Genomic DNA, 26,316 nt, shown 5'->3' on the forward strand with positions numbered 1-26,316 from the left:
ATCGACGATATCAGTACTTTGTTAAGGTCCCTGAAATGCTTGAGGATGAAGAATTTATGCTCAAGAGGGGGTTGGTTTGGCACCAGAGCTTCCCCCACACATGGACGCCCGCTGACCAGCAAGCATGACGGCGCTTGGAGTGGAACGCCACGGCTGCACCACAGCACGCACGCCTTGGATCCTAACCTCTGGATCATGAGGGTGAAACTTATTGCAACACCGTTGACCCTTGCAGGCAAGTCCACTAGATCGTGGCTAGGACCGCCCGTCGTGTCCAAGCAGAGGCCAAAGTAGGTCAAATCTACCAGGATACCACTTTTTCCGGATGTCCACGGGTCCTACCGCACTACGGTAGGTCGTTGGATTTCAGTGTTGGTGGTCTGGAAGAAAGGATAGTAAAGACTCAGAAGTAGAGCAAAGAAAAAGAGGAGGAAAAAAGAGCAGTACCATCACTAGGAGATCCCCCCCCACACACACACCACGAACAGGTGCCGCACAGGGAGGGGTTCAAACTTAATAGGAAAATGAACTGGCGTTAAGCTTCTCAAAACATTTTAAGTTCTTTGAGAACCAGAAGATTTCCTGGTATTCATTTCAAGATTTTTTTTCTTTCTTTCGGAAAGATCCAAGGAGAAAGTATGGGCATTACTGTATGGTAGTAAGTTTCCTTTTGATCATTGCAGAAAGTCTAGTTATGCTAAAAGGTTTCTTTCTTTCTGCTTCGATGATGCGAACTTTGAAAATGTGCGATTGCTCTTTGGCCATGACGGAACTCCCCTTCCCCATACTTTTAGTTTCTCAAATCGATTTGGGTTTAATTCTTTTGCGTTTTGTTTTTATTGCGAATGCACTGAGCACACTTATAATCTCAAGTCTCGGATAATGGAAGAAAGTTCAAATAACAGTTCGATGAATATATTCATTCTAACTAGAATAATTTTACTATCACAGCAACGGCTGGGATAAGATTTGAAATCAATAGTGAGTAAGGGATCTGTTAATACATTTGCCATCTGTTGGTAAGGACTGAGAAATAATGAGCATTTTTAATATTCTTCTTGAACACTTGTATTTGGCAGTTGTGAACATGGTATAAAATACAAGATAAGCTAGTTTGGTGGATTCTAAGTGAGCTGACTGGATTTATTCTGTTGTCGTATTATTGTTCCAAAACTTTGTGTTGATCTGAGTTGGTTGCGCCTTGAGATTTTTCAGGATTGGTTCGATGCTTCGATCTCGCTTTTTTTTTTTTTTCGTTTTTTTTTTAATCCTGTCAAACTCATTCCATTCATTGAGATTAAAGTTAATTCCATATTGCTTTCTAGAACATGGAATTTCATGTTCTCTAGCAGAACATGAAACCTTTTCTAATCAACCAGCGTAATGTTCCTTCTTCCCTGGTCAGTCGAAGTTTAATACAGAGATGAGGAATTTTTAATTTCATTAGAAGACCAAAAATCGCTTGAAGGGATACCCCTTTAAGGTGCAACCTAAGTGTATATGTATTAACCATATTCTAAACAAAATTAGAAACAAGCTTGTTATGAAAACAATCGATTCCCTCCCCCCGCTCAAGGAATGTATATTTAAATATACTTTCAAAAATTTAATTTTGCCATTATTTTGAAACGTTTTAATCAATTCCATTATTAATACGTTGCTAATATAAATTATTTTATGCTAATATTCTATTGGCATATAATCTTAGAATCCATTTTACTCAGCTGTAAACTCATAATCATTGTTTATCAGAATCGCATATCAACTTGTGAATGTATAAGTTGTCCACAGGTCCTCTGCGGCCGGAATAGTTTTCCTACTCTAGTTTAGCACATTCTTAAATGTTCTTTTTGGGATCTCAAAGCTGGAGAAATTTCACTTGCGTTGAGTGAATAACTTTTACTAAATCCTGCTTCATTAGTGTGTTGCAGTCATTAATACCACATTTATATTCGCCACTTGAATACAGGTGTTTTAGTAGGTAGAATGGAATCCCGTCATCCAATTTTTTTATTTTATTATTTTTTAAAGACAAAAAAAAAAAAAAACTCGTAATTTCTGTATCAACAGTGTTGCTTGGTACCTCAGTGGAGTCCCGGAGTCATCGTGGGAAGTCACTCTATACCAATTACCTGGAATTTTTTTTTTTTTTTTTTTTTTGTCGTCTGTCAAATTGTATATGTTCTTTACCGGTTTGGAACTAGCTTACTTTTCAGTTGAAAAAGTTTTTATAGATTTCCCACGTCTTCAAAATGCACTACAGAGATGCTTTGCAATTCTTGCTTCTGGCCGTTACCTTTCCAGAGCCTCCGTAGCTCAGTGACTTTAGACGATGCACTTTGGAAAGAATGGAGTTTAAAATCCTGTATTGGACGCGAAGAACTTTTTTTTTATATATCAAGGTTTTACATTTCAAGGTGAATTTATCTGGTTCCATACGGTGGTGAAAGGATTCTCCTCCCAGGAACTCGAGTTTTTCATGCCACTAAGCAGGTAAACCGGCGAAAAGAATACAACCAATTAACAGATATAATACACTGATCTCAGTTATGGCTGAATCAGGCATTATAGCCTGATTCAGCCATAACTCCAAATAATTTTTTTCCTTTGCTTTTTGACAGTATTGCCACCCAATTTAAATTTTATATTAGAATGTCTTACATTTTTCCTTGCATGTTCTCGCCTTCTAAAACTACACAAATAATATAAATGTGCGTGTGATTTTAGTCGTAATAAAGCTGTATATAATTCCGAAATATATGCCACGACTCATGAAGTATGAAAGTTCCACTACTTGAAAAGGGGAAATACCGAACATACTTCGAACCTGAAGGTTCAAAGCAGTCATTTATCTTACTACTTCCTTACCGTACTGGTGTCGTTCGTCGCTATCATTGTTTTATCGTTCACAGAAACCGGATCTTGTCTTCAGACAGTAAGACGCAATGAAATTATAGGTAACGTTTTTTTGAAAAACCGCTGCGAAGTTTAAAATGCTGACAGAAATTAAAATGAAGAAAATTACTTAAAATATCATTCTGGGTGCCGATAACTTGAGAGAATAAATTTCTTAATTTCCTCTTAGGAATTTGCCGAAGAAAATTATTTCAAAAGTACAAGTAATCAGTGTGATTTATAGTTACCCGAATGTTTTTTTTTCTCTAAATATATATATCAAATGTGCTTCATATATTTGTTTATAAAGGAGAACAAATTTTTCAGTACGAATGCTGTCGACTTTAAAATGCACATTGCGGGTTTTGTTGATCGATACTCGTCTGTATTTGTGTGTGTGTATATATAATTTTTTTTTTTTTTTTTCTAGTCTGCGATTTTCTTGAACGATTTAAACAATCTTTTGTGTAATTTAAGATTTATACTTTCAGAAATTACAAATATATTTGAAAATGAAATATCGTTATTTTGACCGTATAATTAAAATCATATTTAGAATGCTGGTCCTCTAAACATTTGGGCCTTCTAATTAATGCACTTCTGTACTATCGTATATATTTGTCCGGGAGCACCTAGACATTCTGAAAAAAAAGTGAAAAAAAATAATATATATATATATTCCTGATTTAGTCAAAATGATTTGAGCGATGCTGCATAAAGGACCTGCTGATATTAATAAGAAACTTTCATATATCAGCACTGGTCAGAAATAGCTCCGCTGGCGTATTTACACCCGCGGAGCTATTTGCATGCGTGCGATGTCAATTATTAAATAAGGAAAAAATAAAATTAAAACTGGAATATAATAACTCTTCTCCTAGTAATGTTTATTGAAATCGTAAAAAAATTTAACATTTGTTATATTACGAACATTTTGCAGTTCCTCTGTCTTTGAGTGCGAGTGTTGCCAGTGCCAATTTTGTGCGTATGTTTTATGTACTGTATTTAGTTTACTAGCAACCGTGCGCTTGAGGGATATGTCACCAGACCTGTGTTGTCGGCACTCTTTGACCATACGTTGTATTTTCGTGTTCAAAAATTTCCCCTCCCCTAAAAAACGAACCTATAATTCAACAACGATTGGGAAGAAGACTATTGTTTTATTCAGAGTAAAGAGAAATGTTTTGTTATTTTTAATAATTGACCGAGAATGATTATCAAATAATTTAGTTCCATAATAAATGTTTCATATGTATTTATCCTACTTTCATAGTTAATTTGTTATCATATCAAATGATATGCAAGTATAAATTTTCATAGAAAAAAAATATTAGTGCCCGCCACTCTTCCCAATCTCGAATGCGCCCGCGACCACAACCAGATTGAGACCCCCCCCCGTTCTACTGTATTTTAATACTATAGTTCTATCATTGCATGTCATTCTAAAATTTTGACATACCGTGTCCTTCTATTTTGTTACCTTTTTTTTTCTTCGAATAATAGCGGTTGACAGATTGTCTTGTTAAACTGGAGTTCGAATTTTGGCCCCCAGTTCTTGGAATGAGAACAGTGTGACTTGCGGCAGTACTCCGTGATTCTTGAACTTGACTAAATTATCTTATCCTTGGCTTCCACTTCTGTTGATTGTATTTTGATGTTTGCGAGCCCTACGCTAAAGCCACTAACTAAATGACTGCATGTTTAGACAGTTTCAAGGTTGTGTTCATCAATCAAATGCTACGCCTGTCTATCCGTTTTTCATATTCTATGAGAGTGATTTTTGTCCTTGTGAATAATCTGTAATTTAGGAAATGGGATAACTTTATTATAGTTAACTTTAGCGATGTAGATACCCTCTGCGTAGACATTCTGCTCCAGTTGCCTACAGGCGCACCTTCATGAAGTCCATAGACTCATCGCGGGAGGAAGTACTGTATAACAGATTTTTGCAAATATATTTCCAATTCTCCTTCAAGTCTCATTTTGGGTATTATACAGATTACATCCCACGCATTCATTCATTCACCCTACAACTCCAAATTCAGGCAACTGGATCTATTTACAGAATTCAAATGTCTCCTGTCCGATGCTTTATGCATTGGAAATACTTCCTTGTTTCTATTCACACCCTTCTTATGATCACACATCTGCCATCCTTATTTTTAAAGTCAAAACTGCAGGATCACGCCCATCAACAAACAGATAGCATTTGTTCATTATCATTTCTTCCAACTTTATCACCAGATCGCATGATTATTTCCTCAAAGGTGACTTATTCTCATAAGTCACCTTTGAGGTGACTTATTCTCATAAAATGAAAATAACTTCCCTAACAGTTGAAAGAACGTTGGCCTCATCTAGGGAAAAACCCTCCGTTTGAATCGCATCTCCTATGCGAGGACCTAGTAACTCGCTTTTCAACTAAAAAGTGAGTGAGCGGGTTTTATAATTGAGGAACGGAAGTGTTCTCCCTATCAAAAACAACCCATAGGAACACCCAGTTAAGACATGATGCTCTTGCCTTTTTGTCTGTTTCCTCTAATTTAGACTTTCAAAAACGCTATATGGCCACCCTTTTTTCTCTGAAACGTTATTTCTTCCGTCCACTATGCGTTTATATAGTGGAAATTCTGAGTACTTCCTGCTTACTAAATTCTCATTTCTTCCACCTCGTCAAATGCTTTTAAAACCAATTAATACACTACTCACTATTGTATATAGATAGCAGATATACTACTGTAGCCGCTTACAATAAATATTATTAATATTCCTTTTTATTTATATCCTTGAAATACTTAAATTCACAAATTTTATATTCTGGTTATCTTTAAGCATATTTTACTATTCCCGTCAGTCAATTATCTTGCCAGACGGGAATAGTCTTTTTTCCTTTTTTGGTTTCAAAATACTCTTAGCATTTATACATAAGATTATTTACTATACTTCAGACTATTATTACATCCACTGCCTTCCATCCTCCCAATTTTGGGCATATTATCAACATTTAATTCTCCTAACTCATTTTCCATTTATTCTAATAGTTCTCGATTCTGTCTACTCGTCCTCTCACTAAACAGCAACTTCTAAGTACTTACTCGCTTACTTATTCAAATACAGATAATCTTTAGCATAATTTCTTTCTTCCGTTAGGCTCATCTCATATATTCGAAATCCCTCTTTGTTTTCTCAACTCGTTCATACCCAAGCACTGCATTCATTATCCTAGCACGCTTCTATTTAGTATCGTCATTTCTAATGTTTCTGAAATCCTTCTGACTGCGATTAATACATCAAACAAATATTTATTGGGAGTTTTTTTAAATAAATAATTATTTATCTTGAAATTTTGATCATTCAGTGTACAAAAGGTTATAAATTGAATAACGGCAAAATAATCCTGGATCTTGGCTCCAAACATGGTACTTTTGAAGCCACTTACACTTCTAATAAGCAGTGTGGTACTCCTATTAATTTAGGTACTGTAATTTGAGTTTTCATATTGCAGCTTCCTCAACCATGAATAGCTATAACTGTTGTATATTTTAGTATCGAGTGAGTCAATGGTTAGATAAGTCAAGACCTTTACTCTTGGAGATCAAACAGAAAATAAATCCTCCTTTGGACATAAGGTGATGTCACCCAAAGATCACTTACCACCTATTTTTATGTAACCCCAGGTAAAATTCTACAGTATCTAGATACTTATCCACAGCAAGCAATTATTTTTAATGTACAGATTGCGTTAGTACAATAAAGAAATGTAAACTTCCCCGTTTTTCCTCTTCCTAGTGTCATACGGCTTAACATTATGATTTTCGCTTCAGATTTGTTATTCCACGTGCAGTAGTTTTGTGTTCTGAAATGCATAATTTTTGAAGTGTTAACTGAATTACAGTGGACCACCTCTACTTATTATTGGACTGCAGTTTTCTGCAACGGTCCATCCTTTAACTTGAGTGATAGTTATAAATGATATCTAATGCAAGTTATCTTTTCAAATTCCAAGGGAGTCTTTAACGTAACTTTAAAATAACAGCCTTGAGCGAGTAAAAGTTCGTGATTATATCTAGTAATTTATTCAGGTAGCTACACTCGGGAAGCGTCTAGAACAGCATAGACAGGAAACAAATTTTCTTGGTATTATTGCCAGTTATGCCTTAAAGCTACTTTCATAGGCTACTCCATTCTTACTTACTCAGTTTCATTTGTTTTCATGTCAGTTTTCAAGATGGAAGAGGAAGCGTATACAACGAAACAGGTACTCCCCCCCTCCCTCTAGACGGCGTTAACTGATTTGCATGAACTGATTTATCTTTTTAGTGTTTAAGGCTAATAATCGAAGCATTTACTTCCAACATCTGGACGTAAAACATGCAACACCTGATGCAGATGTTCTTTTCATAGTGTTTGAGGTCATTTCTTTATCGAGTTCATTAACCGTGAGCAACACTGAATAATAACCTTAGCTACACACCTGACCTCTATAAACGAGATCCTTCACTGTCTGTGAAATCGCAAAGAATTTCATGCACACAAAAGGAGCCTTCAAACCCACACACGGTTGAAGCAGATGTAGTGGTAATTTGAGTTTCGGCAGGACGGACTAATTTTCTGGCAACTCTCTGAAATGCACGTGGCCGCCACAGGAGAATGACTGCGAGCTGTCTGCAAAACTATGACCTAGAGAGTTGATTACTGATGCAGGTCGTCTCGGAGGTGTGGAAGGGAACTAAAGCAAATCTACTTGCCAGATTTCAGTCTAGATTTTCTTCCAACTCGTACTGCACTTAGCGCATAGACCTTGAACAGTTTCCACCGGTTGCTACGGCTATCATTCATTTTGATAGCTAGTGTTCTAGCTATACAGCTTATTCATGTCTGCGTCAACAAGTACGTGAATTGTTATTATAAATATCACGGAAATCTAAACAGACGTGGATAGTGTACGCATGATGCACAGTTTTTTTTTTTTTTTTTCTTTCCCCTCCTTAATCAGACTTGACTGCACAATAAGGCAAGGGATCCACAATCCATCTATACATTTCTAACTTTAGTGCTTATTTGATTTTTTTTTTTTCCACTTAGAAATTCCGTTTTTTGTTTGTTTGGTTTAATTGAAGTCTAATACTGTGAGAATTGTTCTGCTTCATTGAACATTTTTAGAGGATCCAAGTCCATCTTTGACTTTGAAATAAGTTCATTTCAAAGCATGACAAAGTTATTTAGTGTATGTAATTGTTAAAATCGTATCATTTATCCAGTTGCATGCAGTTTATGTATACATTGTATTACGGTATCTGGCAAGCGGAGACAAATTCCCCTTCCCCAAAAGCTTCCGACCTCTATTTAACTTGTGCGTTCTGTAAAGTAGAACTAATATTTTGAAACCAGTATTTTGTTTCAGCTTGAACCACATTTACTAAGAGTTTGCTTGATATGTACCATTCCGAAGATTGCATACAAGGACAACGGCTGAAATTCCACATAATCTCAGTAAATACGTCCTTTAGAAATATTGGTACAGTACTGTGTATCTGAAGGTAATTTATAATTACTTTCTAGAAATAACTTGATACTGTGACCAGGAAAACTTGACCAGCTACTTATCTTTGTACATAGTATAGAATTTTGTTCTCCTAGCTTAAGATCTGCAAAAAATATCAGTTTCTAAAATTAAGTTCAAAATTCGGCAATTATTTATGGAGATAATTACAACCTATAAATCGAATCAGACTTATGTGAATTGTATATCAGCTCAATTTGATATAAAAAGTAAAGGCTTTTTAAATAAAAAAAAAAAATAAAAAAATCCTAATTCTACTACTTTTCCCGTCGTTTCTAGTTTAATCGTGCTCCATTCTTCTGCACATTTTAATAACTAAAGAAGGAACGAAGTAATTCCTTAGCGCTCTTTTGTCTAACATGGATACGCGCATCCTTAAGGGAGAATTTTTGTTTCACGAAACAAGGTACATCAGACTTGTATTTAGGGACGTAGTTTCCGCTAGTGGCTTGGTTTAAACAAGTTTTTGTGTGCGCTTTAAGGTCAGTTTCCTGTTTGGATAGAAAACATGGGACTGAATGTAGATCATGGCTAGAAATAGAGGCAATTCTTCATCTGTCTTAAAGAATGACAGCAAGAAATTTCTAGTTAATTCCGTGATGTATTTAAAAATGGATCTAGTTTATCAGGAAAGTAACTGATATCTACAGGAGCATCCTGTTTAAACAAGCGAAGAGATTTTTTTTTTTTTTTAAATTTCATTTAATATTTTCCTCCAGCAGAAAAAAGTGCATTTAAAATATACGCTTACTATTTTTAAACTTCTACCTGATATTGAAAATTTATATTACTCCATTTCGTTGTCTATGACTAAAATTGGTCGTATGCATAATATAACTTAGTGTTTGTTTTGTTTTGGATCAGTCATGTATGCTTAGAATATTATTGATAAAAGCGTTGATAAATTATTCAAAGGTCCTACCAGGCACGAAATGCTCTATGGAATTAAAATCTTAGTATAAATGAACTCAGTATCATTAATCTTACATAAATAAATAAAATAGTTTAAAAAGTGCCGAGTAAAAGGTTAACTGTGCATTCTGGAATTTTAAAGAATAAAAAAATTACGTTCTGAACAGCAACTCAAGTTGGGGAGCCACTTCTGAATTGCTAACCTCTTCACTTTATTTTAATCCTGTTGAGCTGGAATAAGCCTATAAAGCAGAGTAAGAATAAAGGACTTAATGAATTTCGCAGAAATTCATAAGGCTGAAATGAATACTAGAATAAAACGCAACGTAACAAAAACAATCCCGGATTCAAAATGTGAAATCAATTCACTGATACAACTTAAAGATCCAAGGAAGTGAACGCTTTTTTTGGGGGAGGGAGGTAGTATTTTTCGTTATAGTTCTATAATTGAATGAGATTCATTACTACTTCCAATGCTTCAAATTTAGCAAACTGTTAACATTTGGCCCTTTAGATATAAGCGGATGGATAATATGAAACTTGTAATCAGAATTATAGCAGGTTAAATTAGGATCTCGACAATTTCTGTAATAAGAGTAAATCAGTGACTACTACGATATTACACATTTTTACTTGTATTAATATCAGGAGAAATCAGTTTTCATACTGCCGTATTAATGTATTTTTTAAATTTAAAGAATTAAACTTAAATCTGTCAAATTATAGAAGAAAATAAAGTGGACAGTTAGTATTTCATTTATTATGAAATAATTCTAATTTACACTAGTTCTTAAACTACTGAGGATATCCTGTATTTCGGATACATTCTTTCTTTGGTAGGCAGGACATAAAGCATTGAGAATCAAAATTGCTTACATTTTAAGCAATGTAAACAGTCGGCTGACAAGTTGATAACCTACAGTTCATAAGATGTTAATCCCCCCCCCCCCCCAAGCCACTTAGGCTTCTGATGTGTATTAGAGGTGATCTGCATGTCAACTAAATACTTTCACACATCCAATACCACTCCGGGATTCTAAGCTTACTAGGTAAAGCCTAAATTGTCCCCCCCCCTCCCGGAAGCCTATTTTTTTTATCTTCATTTTAGTTTCTTAAACTTAGGTGGCATGGCGTATCCTAAAACGTCTGAAAAAACATGCAGTTCCCAGATAAATGGTCTGCGATTTCTTCCTTTCTTAAAGGAATGAATATTTAATATTGCGTACTTTTTTAAATTTGCTACTTCATTTTCGAAATCTTTAATTGAATATTTTTGATAGTTAATGATAAAATGATAACTTTTCATGTTTAAGATCTCGGCGACTTGCTGGTTTTATTTTAGTAAGTTTAAATTAAAACCAGTAGTTGCATGAATTTTTTTTTAAAAACGCATGATACTGTGGAGAAATTGGTCCAATAAAGGGATTCAAATGGAAATAAAGCTTTGCTAAAATACTAAGGTTTTTGTTAAGAAAATTAAGCCACATATCTAAAGATACGGTTAATGATATGTCGAACTTGATATCTAAAAATAGTACAATTATTTTATTTTTTAAGCATAATTCCACATTAAATACAAATATTCATTGTAGTTGAACGTAATTATCCCAAGAACGGTTTTAAACCTGTTGCACATCTTGTACTGTGGGTTAAGCCAACCTTTTAATCATTAAATCGATTGAATTGCATGTAATAAAAAAATCTTTAATTATAAAAAACTTTCATTCTGCGTACATATTTCATATCTGTAAACCAATTTTACTTAAATGGATTCCTTTGATAATATTTTTCATTGAGCGCAGGAAGGGATGTTGCTTCAGGTAAGCCTAAATTTCTTAAACTAATTTTCCAAGTAATAGCCTCTTATATATATATATATATATATATATATTCACACACACACACACACAAAGATGCCTATATACATACTTCCTATTTATTCCTCTTTATTTTGCAAGCTAATTTTTCTTTTGTGAAGCGAAAAAATATGGAACAAACTTATTACAAAAGCGTTTGTGTAATATAGTTATTACGCCATAGTTATTTTTAAAAATTGCAAAACTAAGTTTACTGTTACTACAAAAATAGTGAACCGGCAGTTTCCTATATATTCTTGCTATTGTATCTAAACATTGATTTCATTTGTAGTATTCATTTGGGCTTAGGGATCTTATGTCTCTTCAGACTGAACTGTTCAACTTCTTTTGATAGTAATATAACGGCTTTGCTTAGGAAGGTGTTGCTTCCTTCTCGTATTAATCTTACATGTGGTCACTTTAGTAAAGAGCTTTTCTATTAAATTTAGGGCCACTAACCTTGACAATCTTTGGCTGGTCAATGGTTAGTTAGTGAGAGGTAACACGAATAAAACGTGATAAAAATACGAAAAGAAGTACCTAACTAAATTGCACACTTCGCATAAAAGCGCACATAAAACCATTATAGCACGGTTCACGTGCTCAGTCACAGCTTGTTAGAACAGTGTTACCATCTGGTTAAAGATTTTTTAATTCGTTTTCTTTCTAATATGGATAATCATTTTTAAAAGTAGCTACCATATAAATGACACATTCAGGAATTCTAAAACAAATTTCCCATCTTTTTAAGAGCTGATCTAGTGTTGAATAATAGTTTCATTTACATTGAATTATGAAATGGTTACATTGACAACCATGAAGATGTCAGCTCTGTGACTTTCATCATGACGGAAATGCTAACTTCTATTGGTGATTATCGGATTACTACAGCCTTAGCTGTCCCAGCTTGGTGACAGATTCAAAACTTATATGAAAACGAATTTATATTAAACTGTATTAATTTTTATGCAATTTCTATACTCTTTAGCAATTAATTGGTGGACAGGTTCAAACAATCTGACTGGGCCTGCGAGTCGCCATTTGAGAAATCCTACTCCAATATTTTCTAGTTACTCGTAATATTGCGCTCTGGATATAAAAATTAAATTGGGTATTATAACACTGATCGAGTTACGTGCACTCGCATTATAACTGGAGACCGCTGTACATTTCTGATTTTCCTAAACCGTTTATTGCCAACTGTGTGATTTCTGATCGCCTCCCATAAACTTGTAGAATGCATCCTTTTCCTAAACCTCTTTTAGGAATGAATTTCTGAAAATTAAAGCTGAGAACGTCTTTAAAATTCTAAATACTGTTTTCCATGTCTGAGTTGGGATTAAAGCACCTATGACTGAGTCCAGTGTATTATATCTTAATTGCATGTTCTGCTGGCTATTTTGTTTTGATGCGAAGAAAATTTTTGCCATTTCCGCATAAGAATGGCTAACCTTCCTTTGGCACAAAAGAAAAAAAAAATCTCGTCGTGGCTGAGTGCTTTTGTCAGATATTATTTGCTGGCGAAAAACTTGGATTCAAATTCCATCTGGAAGGTCGATTTAATTGCTGTTTGTTTAAAGCAGAAGGGTGTCCTACTTCCGCCTAAAACAATGCATGGAAACACGTAGTCGATAAGCGCAATTCAAAAGTGAGAAGTCCAACTTGCCTGTCATCTCCTCTAGACGATGCATCAGCGTTCATAATTTCCCTGCTCTACTAAGATCTACGTAACGTGATAAGTGATCATTCCACTCTTGTAGAAAGTTTACAATAGTTTCGTTGAAGCGTTAAATTGCATCACGATCCCCTCGTGCAAATCAGTAGATTCTCACTCCTTCCAAGTTGCAACACATTCATTGGAACATTAATGTTCTGTGGTGATTGGGTGCTTATACCGTTTTAATCTATAATTAAGCTGAAATTGCGTACGCTGTTGCCATAGCAGTAACAATGCACATAGTCGAATCAGTAACTGCATTTCCTCTTTCATCATGCCTTCACTCTGTTTGGTTTTGTTTGAAGAGTGTTAACTTGCCACACTTCCCAAGAATTGTCGTAATATCAGCAACCTTTCCCGCTATGATTTTGACAGAGAAAAATCATAAAATTGATTTCTTAATTCATTGCTTTATAATGCGTGGAAAGTCCACTATTTTCACTAATAAAAACCTAAGCGCGTGTTTGTATCCCGATACTGAAAAATTTTTTAGTTAGTATATTGGCAAATGATTTCGCCTCCTATTCTCAGCGGATCAGTTGAAATAAAATTGATTAAATATTTGTTTCAGCTGCTGCATTTGATAATTTAAATTGTATTAGTGGGAATGCACTATTCCCCCCCCCCACTTCGGTTGTTTTTCCAGCTTGACAAGTGTTGTCGCTACAAATCTGATTGTAAAGTTGAAGTAGTTTTACCTGTCTTCATTCTGTTTCCTGTGGGTTATCAGTAATTGGAAACCGCAGATCATTAACCGTGGTCTTTTATATCCCATAAGTTAATACTTATATTTCAACCATACCGTTCAAATATTTCGGGGTTATATCTCTTCCCCCTTTAACACTAGACTGTTTGACTCATGCAGATAAGTTTCATTTTTTTTTCTTATTCCGTGTTAAGGGCATCATAATAATGGATTTAACAGATCAGTCTCATCTAAGAAGTGAACGTAATAGTTCAACTATCTTTGTGGTCACTTCTTAAACTAAAGACTGAAACCTGATACGTCGGGATTTAGGTCCCTGCTGAGTGCCACCAAGTATCTTAGGAGTATATTCTAGCCGCGATACTTTCGGGTGCATTGATCGGGAAGAAAATGGTTAATTGGCAAGGAGGAAATAATCTAGAAGGCTTGGTAAATGTATGATGGATTTCATTAGAGTCACGCGAAGTTTGAAACTTTCTTTTTTTTCTTCATCAGTTGATGTTTAGTCAAAGGTGAAGATATGGGACTTCAGTTTTAGAGAGCATTCATTGTCCAAAACAAGCTTCTTTCAAGATATCGCTAATATCCTGTTTCGCTAATCTAAAAGGCAATACTTTCATTCTCTATTTCATTTTCTTTTTTACTTCCTTTGGTAGCCTTCTTTCTTCCATTCGTTATACACGTATTCTCTCCTATTGTTTTGGTTTTATTTTATCCTTTTATTGCCTGTATTTGTAATTATTTCATCATTTCGTATTTTATCCATTCTTGTATATTTACTCTTAGAAACTTCATTTCAGCTGTTTGTATTCTACTTTTATCTTTATTTCCGTCTATCCAACTTTCTGAACCATATAGTATTGTCATGACTCCATGAAATTTTAATTTTTTTTTTCTTCGTTGTTTGCCTTTTTTCGTCTTATAGTACCACAGGTTGCTTGGAAAACGGTGTAATTTATTATCTACATTATTATTTATATCATATGTTATATCACATCCAAAAATATAGAAAATGTTACTTATTCTAGAGTTTAGTTTTCGATTACTATTTTAGTTCGTATGGGATATTTACTCCAGAATGCCATAGTTTTACTTTTTCTTTAATGAAATTCGTAAATTATATTCACTAGTTAGTTGTAAATGGGGACGGTTCTCTTCTGATTTTTTTTTTTTTTAATCATCTGCGAAAAAAGCACCATATTGTTTCTGTTGTATGTTGATTTGATGTTCATTCCTGGGTTTACTAAATTTCCACTTTCTTATTAGACCTATAGATTAAATCAGGTAGGAGAGGCTATATCCTTATCGAACTCTCTGATTAGTTTATTTCTTTTGCTATGTATTCATTAATATTTATGATTGCAGTTATATGGAGCTCTGAATTGCATTTAATAATTATTTTGGATTACATTGGTCTTTTATTCCATAATTTTTGTCTGTTAACTTCAAATGCTTATTCATAATCTAATACATAATTGCAAATAAAGTTATTTTTTGCATGAATGTAATTCGATCCTCCCTAAATCCATCCTCTTCATCTAATAAACCATCAGCAATAGTGGAAAGTCTTTTTATTTAAACTCTTACAATATAATTTATATGCTGCATGTAATAAGTTAATACCTTTTTTGTAATTTTCACAAACTTCTATCTTCGTTGCTAAAAACTGATATTTTAGCCTTTTTCCATTCTTGTATATCTGAAACCTCTCTTAATATTCATTTAAGAGCTTTGAATCTTAAGCATTTCATTCTCATTAAGAGCTTTCCTTTTGGAATATCCATTCACTCGAATACAATTAAATTTCTTTAAATAATAAAAAAAAAAAATGAAGAAAGATAACGATCGTCAACTTGTTGCCCGCTATCGATTTGAAAATCATTATTTTTCAAATAATGATTTTCTAATTTCCAGAAAATTAGAAAATCTCATATCTACAACAAATTCTTTTGATGCAAGTCAAAATAGACAAACAGAAAGATGCCTTTGAACCCAAATCTTCATTTAAGCAAATAGGGAGGTTATACAAAATTTGGTGGCGGCAGGTCCAACTGTAAATATTTGTATATCACAAAGATAGTCATTCTGAGGTAGTGCGGGGATGTTGAACTATTGCAATCTTGGATACCTACTGATGGATGTGCTCATATATGCTTACAGCTTCCTCGGTGTATAACTTCCTTTAAAGTTGTTATAATCAACGGTTTTGTCTGAAAAGTATTACATGATATCCTCAAGGACTCATCTCGGGAGGGCACTACACTGTACATAACCCATCGTCTCCACTACTTAATTCTCTATCTACACACCTTTGGAATGTTTGTATTTAAAGTGGTTATATTTTTGTGGCGAAATTAATTTTAACTGTAGTTACTATTAAATAACATTGAGCATTTGCATGTATTGCTGTTGAAATCGATCAATAGTTTCCATGGAAAATGCGTAATTTTCCATAGAAAGAGTGGAACGGCATCCATTAATTAATCGCCTACACTCGTTGACAAGTTAGCTACGTTTGTACACACATTGTGGATTACTAGATTATAATAGATTGGCTGGAACTACAGACGTAAAAAATCGCGAAGACAGTATATTATATATGATCACGTGTATTTCGAATCCTTATGGATTCGACTCTTACGTTCCTTGTTCTAGCGACTGCGAAAACGAAGCACCTTGTTATCGATCACTTTTTTTTTTAAGCTTCATTTGGTTCGTCATGTAGGCGGTTTTTTTTTTTTGGGGGGGGCGAATAAGTTCGAAGTTAACTGAAATACAGTTGACATGTAATTAACCGTAACTTTTGGGAGATCTCAAGAAGAGATGGATAATTTGCATCAATTGAAAAGTTAACTAGGCTGAAAAAAATTAAAGTAATAAAATTCGACAAATATTGGTTGTTTAGTATATTTGTCGATTTATTCTAATCAACCAAGGCCTTGAGAGGTATCTGTAAATTGCTTATTCATTGACCGTTTTGAATTTTTGCGGGACGACAAACCGAGCTTTTTTTTCATGAGAAAATTTTTTCCTATATGAAATCGATAACTCGCTTTCAGTTCGAATTTATTGAAAAAAAAAGTATTTAAAGTGACTTGAAACATTTAATTCAGTAAATGCGATCTTTTCTTTTTTCTTTTTTTTTTTTTTTGTATACGTGTTCCTTGAATTTATACGCCTGGACGATATTTATCTTGACCATTCATTAGATTATGTGTCTTACACCAAATTTCCTTATCGTTAGGATCTCGTTGGAACACTTTACACGCAAAAAAAAATAAAATAAATAAATAAAATAAAAAAAATAAGATAAAAAAAAAAAACTAGACGGCTCTAAATTGTACAACTTCGGAGTCTTGTAATGTAATATCAAAAACATATGCTCGAGTTTATTTATTCCCAACCCACGAAATGTTGTAAACCCATAGTACCTTGCGAGGGCTAGGGATTTTTTTTTTTTCATAATCGAGAAACCGTGTTTTAGAAAGCAGGCCTGAACGTTTTCAAGTCGCACCTGGCGATGAAATTCATCTACTTACACACCTGCGCAAGCATCCACGCCCGCGGCGAGATGCGAACTCACAGGCTTTTTTTGAGACGGATGTGCTAACCACTTTTCAAATGAAAGTTATAAAATTTAACGTGTTCAGATCATCGTATTGGATTTTTAGATTCTCGCTTATTTTCTTGTAGTTCACCTGTTGACTTGCTTAGTGTTTTCTTTTAAGTGATATTTCATTAACTTCATTTAGTAGTGCACTTTCAAGCTTGTAATGATGCATCAATTTTATTAATAAACTCGCGTTTATTAATAATAAAGTTAATAAACGCGAGTTTCAATGCATAAATTAATCAGTGCGACTAATGATTTGTAAATGGTTTCAGAAAACAAGCTGAAGGTTATTGATCTACAATATATGTAACTGTAGCGACTGAAGATTTTAACGTTGGAGGCCGTAAAACCGGATTTTCGACCTTCAAGTACGAATTCTTTAATAGCATACCATTAAAAACGAAATAAATTAGAAATCAGTACAGGCATATTACTTAAGGGTTTAATTTTGATTTGTGTGAATCCTTTCCGCAAAAGGTTGTGAACTTAAGTATCGCAACTGGACTAATATATTCAGAAATACAGAAACCCTACTCCAGGGAGACCAAACATGATGCCTCAGGACCTTCATTAAGCAGGGTGGTGGGCTGATATTGAACGAGGGAAATCGTCTGCCACTTACTTTCACAAACTTCCCTGCTATAGCAGGATTCGAACCCACAGCCTGCTGGTTTGGAGAGCAAAAGGCGATATCCACTCGACCAATCAACAGCTTCCTCGCCTTCTTACAAGCAAGAGCACATTTGGATATTTATTGTTTTTAAATTAAATACTAGTGCTTCTTAAAAGTTTATTTTTAAAACGTTACAGACGTAAGTTAAGCAAGAGTTCATCCGAGTTGCAAAAATATACCATTGCACATAATACAAATAGCGCAGTATGCATTGTTGACTTAATGACAAACATCGATAACTTTTTTTTAATCCCATAAAGCTTGTTCATCAGCTAATTTACTTAGTGCGTTAAGTTTTAAATGCTTGCACTCTTTCTAAGCTGTCCATTTTCTTAAAAAAAAAAAAAAAGTATTCCCTTAATAGTTAAAGATTTTCGGGATATCAAATGAGTGTTCCAAATGCCTTTTTGTGTGTGCTGAGTTTCGGAATTACATATTTCATGCTACGTTTCCGCAGAAATGCGAATATGAGATGAGTAATTCTACTCGTCTCATTTTACTAGTACTGATGAGTAATTTTAAGAACGGTATCATACATGCAGATATTACCACTTACACAACCTTATATTTAACAAGGTTTATTTGTAGCTCATTAGTATGATTTTATTGTTTACAATACGCTGTAGTTTATAGAGAAATTAAAGGTGTCACTGTAGTGATAGGTTTCACCGTAGCTTAGAAAAATCGTATTGCAGATGTTTTATATTTCACGTGGACAATGTTCTTAACATTTCGCACTGTTAAGAATCCACTAAGACGATGTAAATCCTATCCTTACATATGTAGTGGCTTTCGGGTTCCAATTTTTTTTCTCAATAAGTTATAGAATTTAATCTTTTCATGCAGTTTGAATTACTTCTACAATTTCAGTTATGCAACATGATATAGATGAAAAAAATGTACTAATACTTGAACAAAGCTTTAAGTTGTAAATTGAGTTAGCGAAACTAGTTTTCCACTGTTTAGATCAATATTTATCCGTGTTTACAAAATCTGTAGTGCAGATCAATGCAGCCGTCTCTGCAAAGGTGTTAGTTATTAATTAAAAATTAATTGGAGATCACAGAAATCGTTTAGTAATTGTTAACTGATACACCTACAGAACCATAGGAAACTCCATAATTTAGCTGAAAAGCTATTTTTTTATTTATTTTTATTTTTTGTTTGGGAGAGATGTTGAACAGCTTCAAAGCTTTTCAAGAGCATTGTCCGTTTCCTATGGCTTCCAGGTTTTGTAATTTAAATATGATCGGATGTTGTGTGAAAAGTTTTCAGTGAAAGTTCGATTTTTTTAAAATTTTTTTTATTTAAACTGATATTACACTTTTCTTAACTGCGTATATTTCCAAAAATTTATTGGCTAATATTTTTAATAGATCCCTAAAGGATAGACTGACTTTCTCGCACAATTTATACCATAGTAGTCAGTGAGTGACCTGTCTTACTAGCCAACTCCATTTCGTATCTCACAAACGCTCAATTGCCTCTTCGATAGTAACACCCATGGCTGTTGTTCGGCTGAGTTGGCATCTAAAGTTTATTCACTTCGTGTGGCCTTGCTTATCGAGATCTGTTAAAGCACAAACAGAGCAGCTATTCATCATCCTTCCACAGAACAGTTTTCAGTTCAATAAATAATTTTTTTCCACAAAAAAAAAAAAGTCAGTGAAGAATTTTTCTCAGAAATTGCAACTTTCGTCCGTTCAAGTCGAGTGTGAATAAATATCTCTAGTGAATCTTTTTTAAAAAAAATCGATACACTATTATACATCCAGTAAAGCAACTTAATTTTACCCAGATCACTAGCATAAATTTAGTTAAATATTACTCTACATCAACTAGCAACAATGAATCGGGAATACTGATCATTTCTAGTTGTGTTCTTTATAAGAAATTTCTACAAATAACTTTTGAATAGTTCCAAGTCTGTTGCTAGTTAAGTTTCCGGCATAGAAAACTGATGGTTGAAATAAGCTGTTTCCGTTATTGAAGCCTTAAAAGTAACTTGGGAGAGAGTAATTACTCGATCTGTTTTATTCTCTTCATAACTCATTGAAGCCCTACACAAATAGGTTAATTTGAAACCTTTTTGTAGTACCACACAAGACTGGAAAACGTTTATTACGAAACTTTTAGGATGTTTATCTTTCTCACAGAACTTAGTGGAGGAACTCCTTTTAACCAAGTGATCAAATGAAAATGGTTACCTAATTAATTTATCCTATTTATATTTATTATAAAATCTAAATTTGATTTATAGCATTTTTTAAAAGCTGAGTATATTTTTTAAGGCTGAATAAATATCCTACTCATATATAGGGAACGGAGAACTCTTTGCTGAAAATATGGATGTTATCAAAGCTTAAACCGTAATATCTACTCGGATTGATTCTCAACTCTAGCACCATTTTTACATTATTTTTCGGCTGCTTCAATTTCCGAAATTGAGCGTTGCTCCTTTCTGAACAGCGAGAAGGCCGTTCAGATATAGAAAACCAAAGGAGGACAGGACATAAAGATTTCTCCCAGTGTCGAAATGTCTTAATCCATTCTGATCCGCACTGTCTTTAAAATAGTGATCTTGGGGTTACTGTACTTCATTTAAAAAAAAAAAGGGGGGTTGATCACTTACTACTTTCATACTGACGATTTGTTCTTGTGGTGCTTCATGCACATTACTCAACCGAACTTTTTATATATATATTCCCCCCCCCCTCTCCAAACATCTATCCTCTAAACGTTCATCTAATTTTAAATTCACAAAAGGGCTTTTTTGTCATTTCGATAATACCACATGAGATGGGTGTATATACACACAGTTCGAACCTGCACCCTAACGTACTGAATGCTTGGCAACCTTACTTGTGCGAATCGCTGTATCCAGGGAGTTCCCATGATTTCTAGGAAGTTCACTTTAATCCATATAATGCTTGTGTTATACTAATTCATTTTTTCCTCTGGAAATGGCGACCCCGTGAGAAATCATGTCCTTGCACTTATTCCATTTCTAGGAATGATCCATAGTTTTTCTCTCTTGTCAGATTTTAAGATCTTTCCTGCATCTCCTATAAAACCACTTCGTTAAATGTATTCTATCCGTTTGTTCTATAAAATAGAGCTTATGTTTTCTTAGTCCTTTCTCTCCAGTCAACATTCCACAATTGATCTCTTTCCCTAAAAAATGTTAATTTACATATTCTGTTCATTTTACAGAAATTACGTTTTGTATAATTACCTAAATGGAATTCTATGCTCGAAACAGAACATAAATATATATTTTTTTTTAATTATAGGGTCCAAGCGGTTTCGAAGAGCTTCGCCGATTTATTAAACAGGGCGGAGACTTCTGTAAGGACATGGCTGTTATCTTTCAAGAAAGGTAAGACCCTACTTGGTAAAATGTTTGGAAACGGCTATGTAGTTTTCATCAACGATTAACGTGTCCAAGTAAAGTTACTATTCCCTTGATGTAGCAGGTATGGATTCAGCACAGGTGCAAGCTGGCTGCTGCGTCTGAAATAACTTCCTGCTGTTTGTTGGATTTTTTTTTTTGCTTTTGTAATACAGCTTTAGAAAAGATCCACAAGGAACTTTTTAATAAGAGCGAGTTTGCCTCCGAATAAACTTAACCTTGATTTCCTCAAGGTTTCTGTTCACAATATAATTTTCATTATACTGCGAACGGAATTTCAATTTTTTATTCATCGCTTGTATTTTGATTCACTAGTTTGAATTAATATTATTTGAATGTATTGTTGCAGCAAAAAAAAAAAAAATCGTTTTGTGTACTGAATTGGTGCAGTTTGTTTAGGTGTGCGTGTGTGTTTTCGATTTTTCTTCGTTTCGGACATTAAAATGGAATTTCCTTTTTAATTGGGACATTTGGTCTTTATACAATGTAATTGCTGGAAAGTCAAAATTAAAACGATAGCCTTTTGTTTCAAAATCGTTGAAGTTCGGTCCATTATTTATAGCTCAATATCGAATGAGGGAAGAAAAAGTTCTGACACATGGATGATTCGTTAACTTCGTAATTTGGAACCAGATGACCTCATTAGTCCTGGGATAAGCGATTAAAACAACGTAAAGTAGTCATGCTTATAAGATATGACTCATAATTACATAGTTCGTTAGGTAATTATATAGTCTGGCGTGGGTTTAGTTAGTGCAGAATGTATACATTGATTTATGGGAAATTTTGAACATAACATGACATTACCTTATCGTAGCACATTTCCAATAATGTCTCTTACAGTGAGTAACTTATTGACGGAAAAGTATGTTTAAAAAAAAAAAAATTGTGCGATCAAATGTTATCGTGTTCATTCGCACCCGACTAAGTACGTCACGCTTGGTTGCAAATATTCCACACATGATGCCTGTTATTAGTTGTATCTTCAGTATTAACATCGCCCTACGCTTCCTGAAACATGTTGCCTTGCATGCATATCAGAAGTTGTACGGTATACTAGCCAAGTCAGTCATCCAAGGTAAAGAACTGAAGTGGAACTTCTCGCCTTTCCTTATACACAGGCGTTTTAAGTGATGCCCCGGAAGTCTCGACTCTTTTTTTTCCTTCCAAGTTTTTCATAAAAATAAAAAAAATTGTCACAGAAGCCAAACTTTAAATGAAAACTATTGTATTCTGATTATACTTCTAATCTTAAACTCAATGTGTGTCATTTAAATTGAGCGAGTACCCACAAAATAGTCAGCTTTCCCTAATTTTATTTTATTATTTTGAACTAATACAACTAAATATTTTGCATCTCGAAAATCAGCAGAAATCCGTTTCTTTATAGCCATAAACGTATCTAATGGATGCCTTATTTACTTTGTAAGAAATATCCTAGAATTAGCGCCATTGGTAAGATTCATGCCAGAAAAGTCTTGTACGCTTTTATTTAGAATACTACTCTAGAATGAATGATAATTATGTAATTATCATTACTTTTTTTTTGTTTGTTTCCTTGTTCTATTGTTCTCAGGGCCACTTCACTACTGCATATTCGAATCTCCCATTTGCTTCAGCAAATTACTGTTTCCCAAATAATTGTTCCTATTCGTAAATGTTAAAATATCTGTCAAGCACTTGGGATCCCGTTTTTGCTCTTATCTCTTCCTAGTACAAGTAGGAAGAGATCGCGTACAATGTTATTCCTGTTGACCTTGTTTTTCTGTTTTGAACTGTGTTTTAATCGCGTGCGTGGAGCAAGATCGCGTGTACTTGGAACAAGTTTTTTTTTTTTTTTTTTTTGTGTGTGTGGCAGACGATGGCAGAATAACTAGAAAATAACATTTCGTTTTCGAAACTGCATGAACTAATATTCCCGGTGCTTTAATCTTTCCTTTTATGTTGGATCGTACAAAGTTGGGAAAGGAGGTGGGGGAGTAAAGAAACCCGTGTAAGACTAGAGTCCGATTCTAATCACTTGACGATTATTTTTTTCACTAATAATCGATAAGCCAGAAATGGCCATGTACTAGTTCTGTATTTTTTTTCGAAAGGCAATTTGATTTGGGGATGTTGTAAAGGCGGCTGTTTCCCTGGAGGAGGGAAGTTTCTCAACCATGACCTCTGATAGTTCTGAGCAGGCTTCACGCTGACCTTATTGTATAGTGAAGTTGTTTAACCGTCCGGGTATTATTATTAAAAAAACAAAAACAAAAAAAACCCACTATCATTTTATTATTTTTGAGACTTGAGCTGTCACATTTTCAGAACTACAGCGATGTCATAGTTTATGCGCAACAGACCATGGAGTTTGTAGTTGTGCATGAAGAGACACTTCAAAATATTTTGAATTGAAGTCTTTTTGACGTTGCGATATTTTATTTTTGAGTCCTGTACTGACATCGAAGAACAACTTCCACCTTTTATCACACTTGGATATTATATATTTCTTCTACTAAATAGGAATTATATTCAGCATATGTATTTTTAAAGTTTGATTACTAATGCATAGAAATGAAGAAAGCCTTATAATTCAACGGGGTCTGTAGTTGAGTGATTCGCCTACTTTTCTACTCGTCCCTTTCTTTCTGCCAACTCATGATAGCATGACGCAGGATATGACTGGGTTGGCATTCATGTTTTGTCATGATGTTTTACATCACATCAGTTGCTTCATATTTGCGACTCAAGTTAATCACTCGGAGAGAAATTTTCTTGCATAGTTAAAGATCCAATGTAATAACATTCGAACAATGCTTGGTTTAGATAATCGCTTTATATATAAGTAAAGCGGATGATATTTAACATTTCCCGTTTTTTCTTTTGAACTCTTCAAAAATAGAAACTCCTCGGTTTTTGTTTCCTCCCTCTTCATTTTACATTCTTGGTGGAGACAGAAGTAAAATTATTTATTTTTTTTTCTCATTATTTGTATCGGAATTGTCATTTCTTTGCTTTATACGCTAAAGACATCTTAACTAATTTTCCCTGGAGTCTTACTCACTAATGTAATATAAGTTTCTCCTACTATCCACCTTTCAAATGCTATTTTTTGATATTGAATGGAATACCGGGCCATACTTATGCACAGGCGCACGAGGTTCTAGCTGGGGACCCCAGAGCACTATAGTGCCTTGGGACCTGCCAGCCTCGGAAAAAGTGCAAGTACAGTCCTGATGGAATAAAAGTTTGAAGTCCTTTTTTTTTCCCTGTTTATTAACTTTCTATTCTTAAGCTGGTTCCTTTATTTTTCATTGCTAAACTAACAGAAGGATGGATCTTGCATTACATTACTAGCTTAATCTGAACCAGTCATGCTGTATTATGTATGCTCGGTCTGACCGATGAGCAGTCATTTCTAAGTACATTAAATGGTAAACCTTAAGTACTTGACTGTTTCTAAACTTAAGTTATTTTTAAATTCTTTTTTACATTTGAAAGCTCAGTGAATACTTTCAACTGCACAAAAAAAAAGCTTGTTTACAGATTGATCTTATAGAATTGCATGGAAACTGAAAATAAATGAATGACTCTAATAGACATAAATTCTGACAAACATCTACACTTTTTCTCTAGAAAAGAATCTCATTCTAGAGTACTTCATTCTTCATGCAGTTTTTTTCTACACAAAATTCGCAAAAATAAAATGAAGATGTGAAAGATCTCCTGATGCTGTGACCAAATCTAAAACTCTTGACCCTCATGTTCTCTCAACCACATGCTGCCTAAGACAGTTTGCCTCAAGAAATTTAGTTCCTTGAGTAGTAAATGCTGTCTCCTCTGCCCAGTTTATATTGATATAGTTGAAGTTCCTCCCCAATAATGATCATTACTTTGCAGTTGCCAGAATAAAGGCACATGACAAGGTGCCAATGCCTTTAAGGGTCAAAGCTGTATAACTGAGAGGAGACCTCCACATAGCCTTTAAAGGAATGCAGAGAACCAGGGCTTCTGACTTATTGTCCAATCCTCGCCTTCTCGTGTTGCACCCTGTTGAGTATCTACTTGGATACTGAACGAACGAGGATGGGCTGGCAATTTGGGATTTAGCCAACCAAATTGTATTCTTATTGGTTAAACCAAAATAAAAAATGATGGTACAACATGACAAAATTTCATTCTGGCTGGGGCATCGCCCGGTTAAACAAGGCCCCCGTTGTTTTTGCCAGGGAACCAGGGCGAACAGCGAAAAGTCAGCTACTGGAACAAATCTCAAAACACACCCAAACTCAACATCACCAGAGTTAAAGATCGGTACTATCAACATAAGAAGCCTGAATAGCAAAGAAATGCAGCTAGCTGAGGAATTCGATAAGTACCAGATCGACATAATAGGGGTGACTGAAACAAAAAAGACCAAAACTGGTGAGATCTTTCTGAGCAATAAATATAAAACGTTATATTCAGGCAATGACAATCAAGGAAAAGGAGTAGCCATAGTATTCAGCACAAAATATGAGGCTAATCTTCTTGAATGGCAGTCAGTCTCAAGTAGAGTAATGTGGACAAATATGAGAATGGGGAACTGGACAATGAGACTTATTTATGCTTATGATTCCACAGAAGGTTCTACTAAGGTAGAAGTGGAGGAATTTTTTTGAGGCTTTAGAAAAAGCAACTGACACAATGAAAAAGGAAAAGTTGGTCCTTGTTGGGGATCTAAATAGCAGAGTAGGAAATGATTGTGAGACATACAAAAATATTTTGGGAAAATTTGGAGAAAAGAGCAGAGCTAATAATAATGGCAAATATTTGTTGGATTTCTGCTCAGGACATGGACAGGTTATTATTAACACCATGTTCCAACATAAGTGTCCAGAAATTCACATGGAGAGAGGCAAGGAATAAGAAAAGTCTCATTGACTATGTTATAGTTGAGATAGTGATGTTTTCTCCCTGGTATAGGACACCACAGTGTACAGAGGAT

At 34.4% G+C, this 26,316-nt stretch overlaps 1 protein-coding gene across 1 annotated transcript in view; it reads left to right on the plus strand.

Annotated features, from left to right (window-relative positions):
• Nost (Nostrin) overlaps positions 1-26,316 on the plus strand; it is a 281,655-nt gene that overhangs the window by 86,830 nt on the left and 168,509 nt on the right. The window contains exon 3 of the mRNA XM_090394525.1: positions 21,229-21,314. Within this exon, the coding sequence (XP_090250651.1) occupies positions 21,229-21,314 (86 nt within the window). The remainder of the gene's footprint in view (positions 1-21,228; positions 21,315-26,316) is intronic.

The sequence above is a fragment of the Typopeltis vanoorti genome, chromosome 6, assembly GCF_054136105.1.
Source record: "Typopeltis vanoorti isolate ZY-2024b chromosome 6, IOZ_Tvanoo_1.0, whole genome shotgun sequence".
Classification (NCBI taxonomy): Eukaryota; Metazoa; Arthropoda; class Arachnida; order Uropygi; family Thelyphonidae; genus Typopeltis; species Typopeltis vanoorti.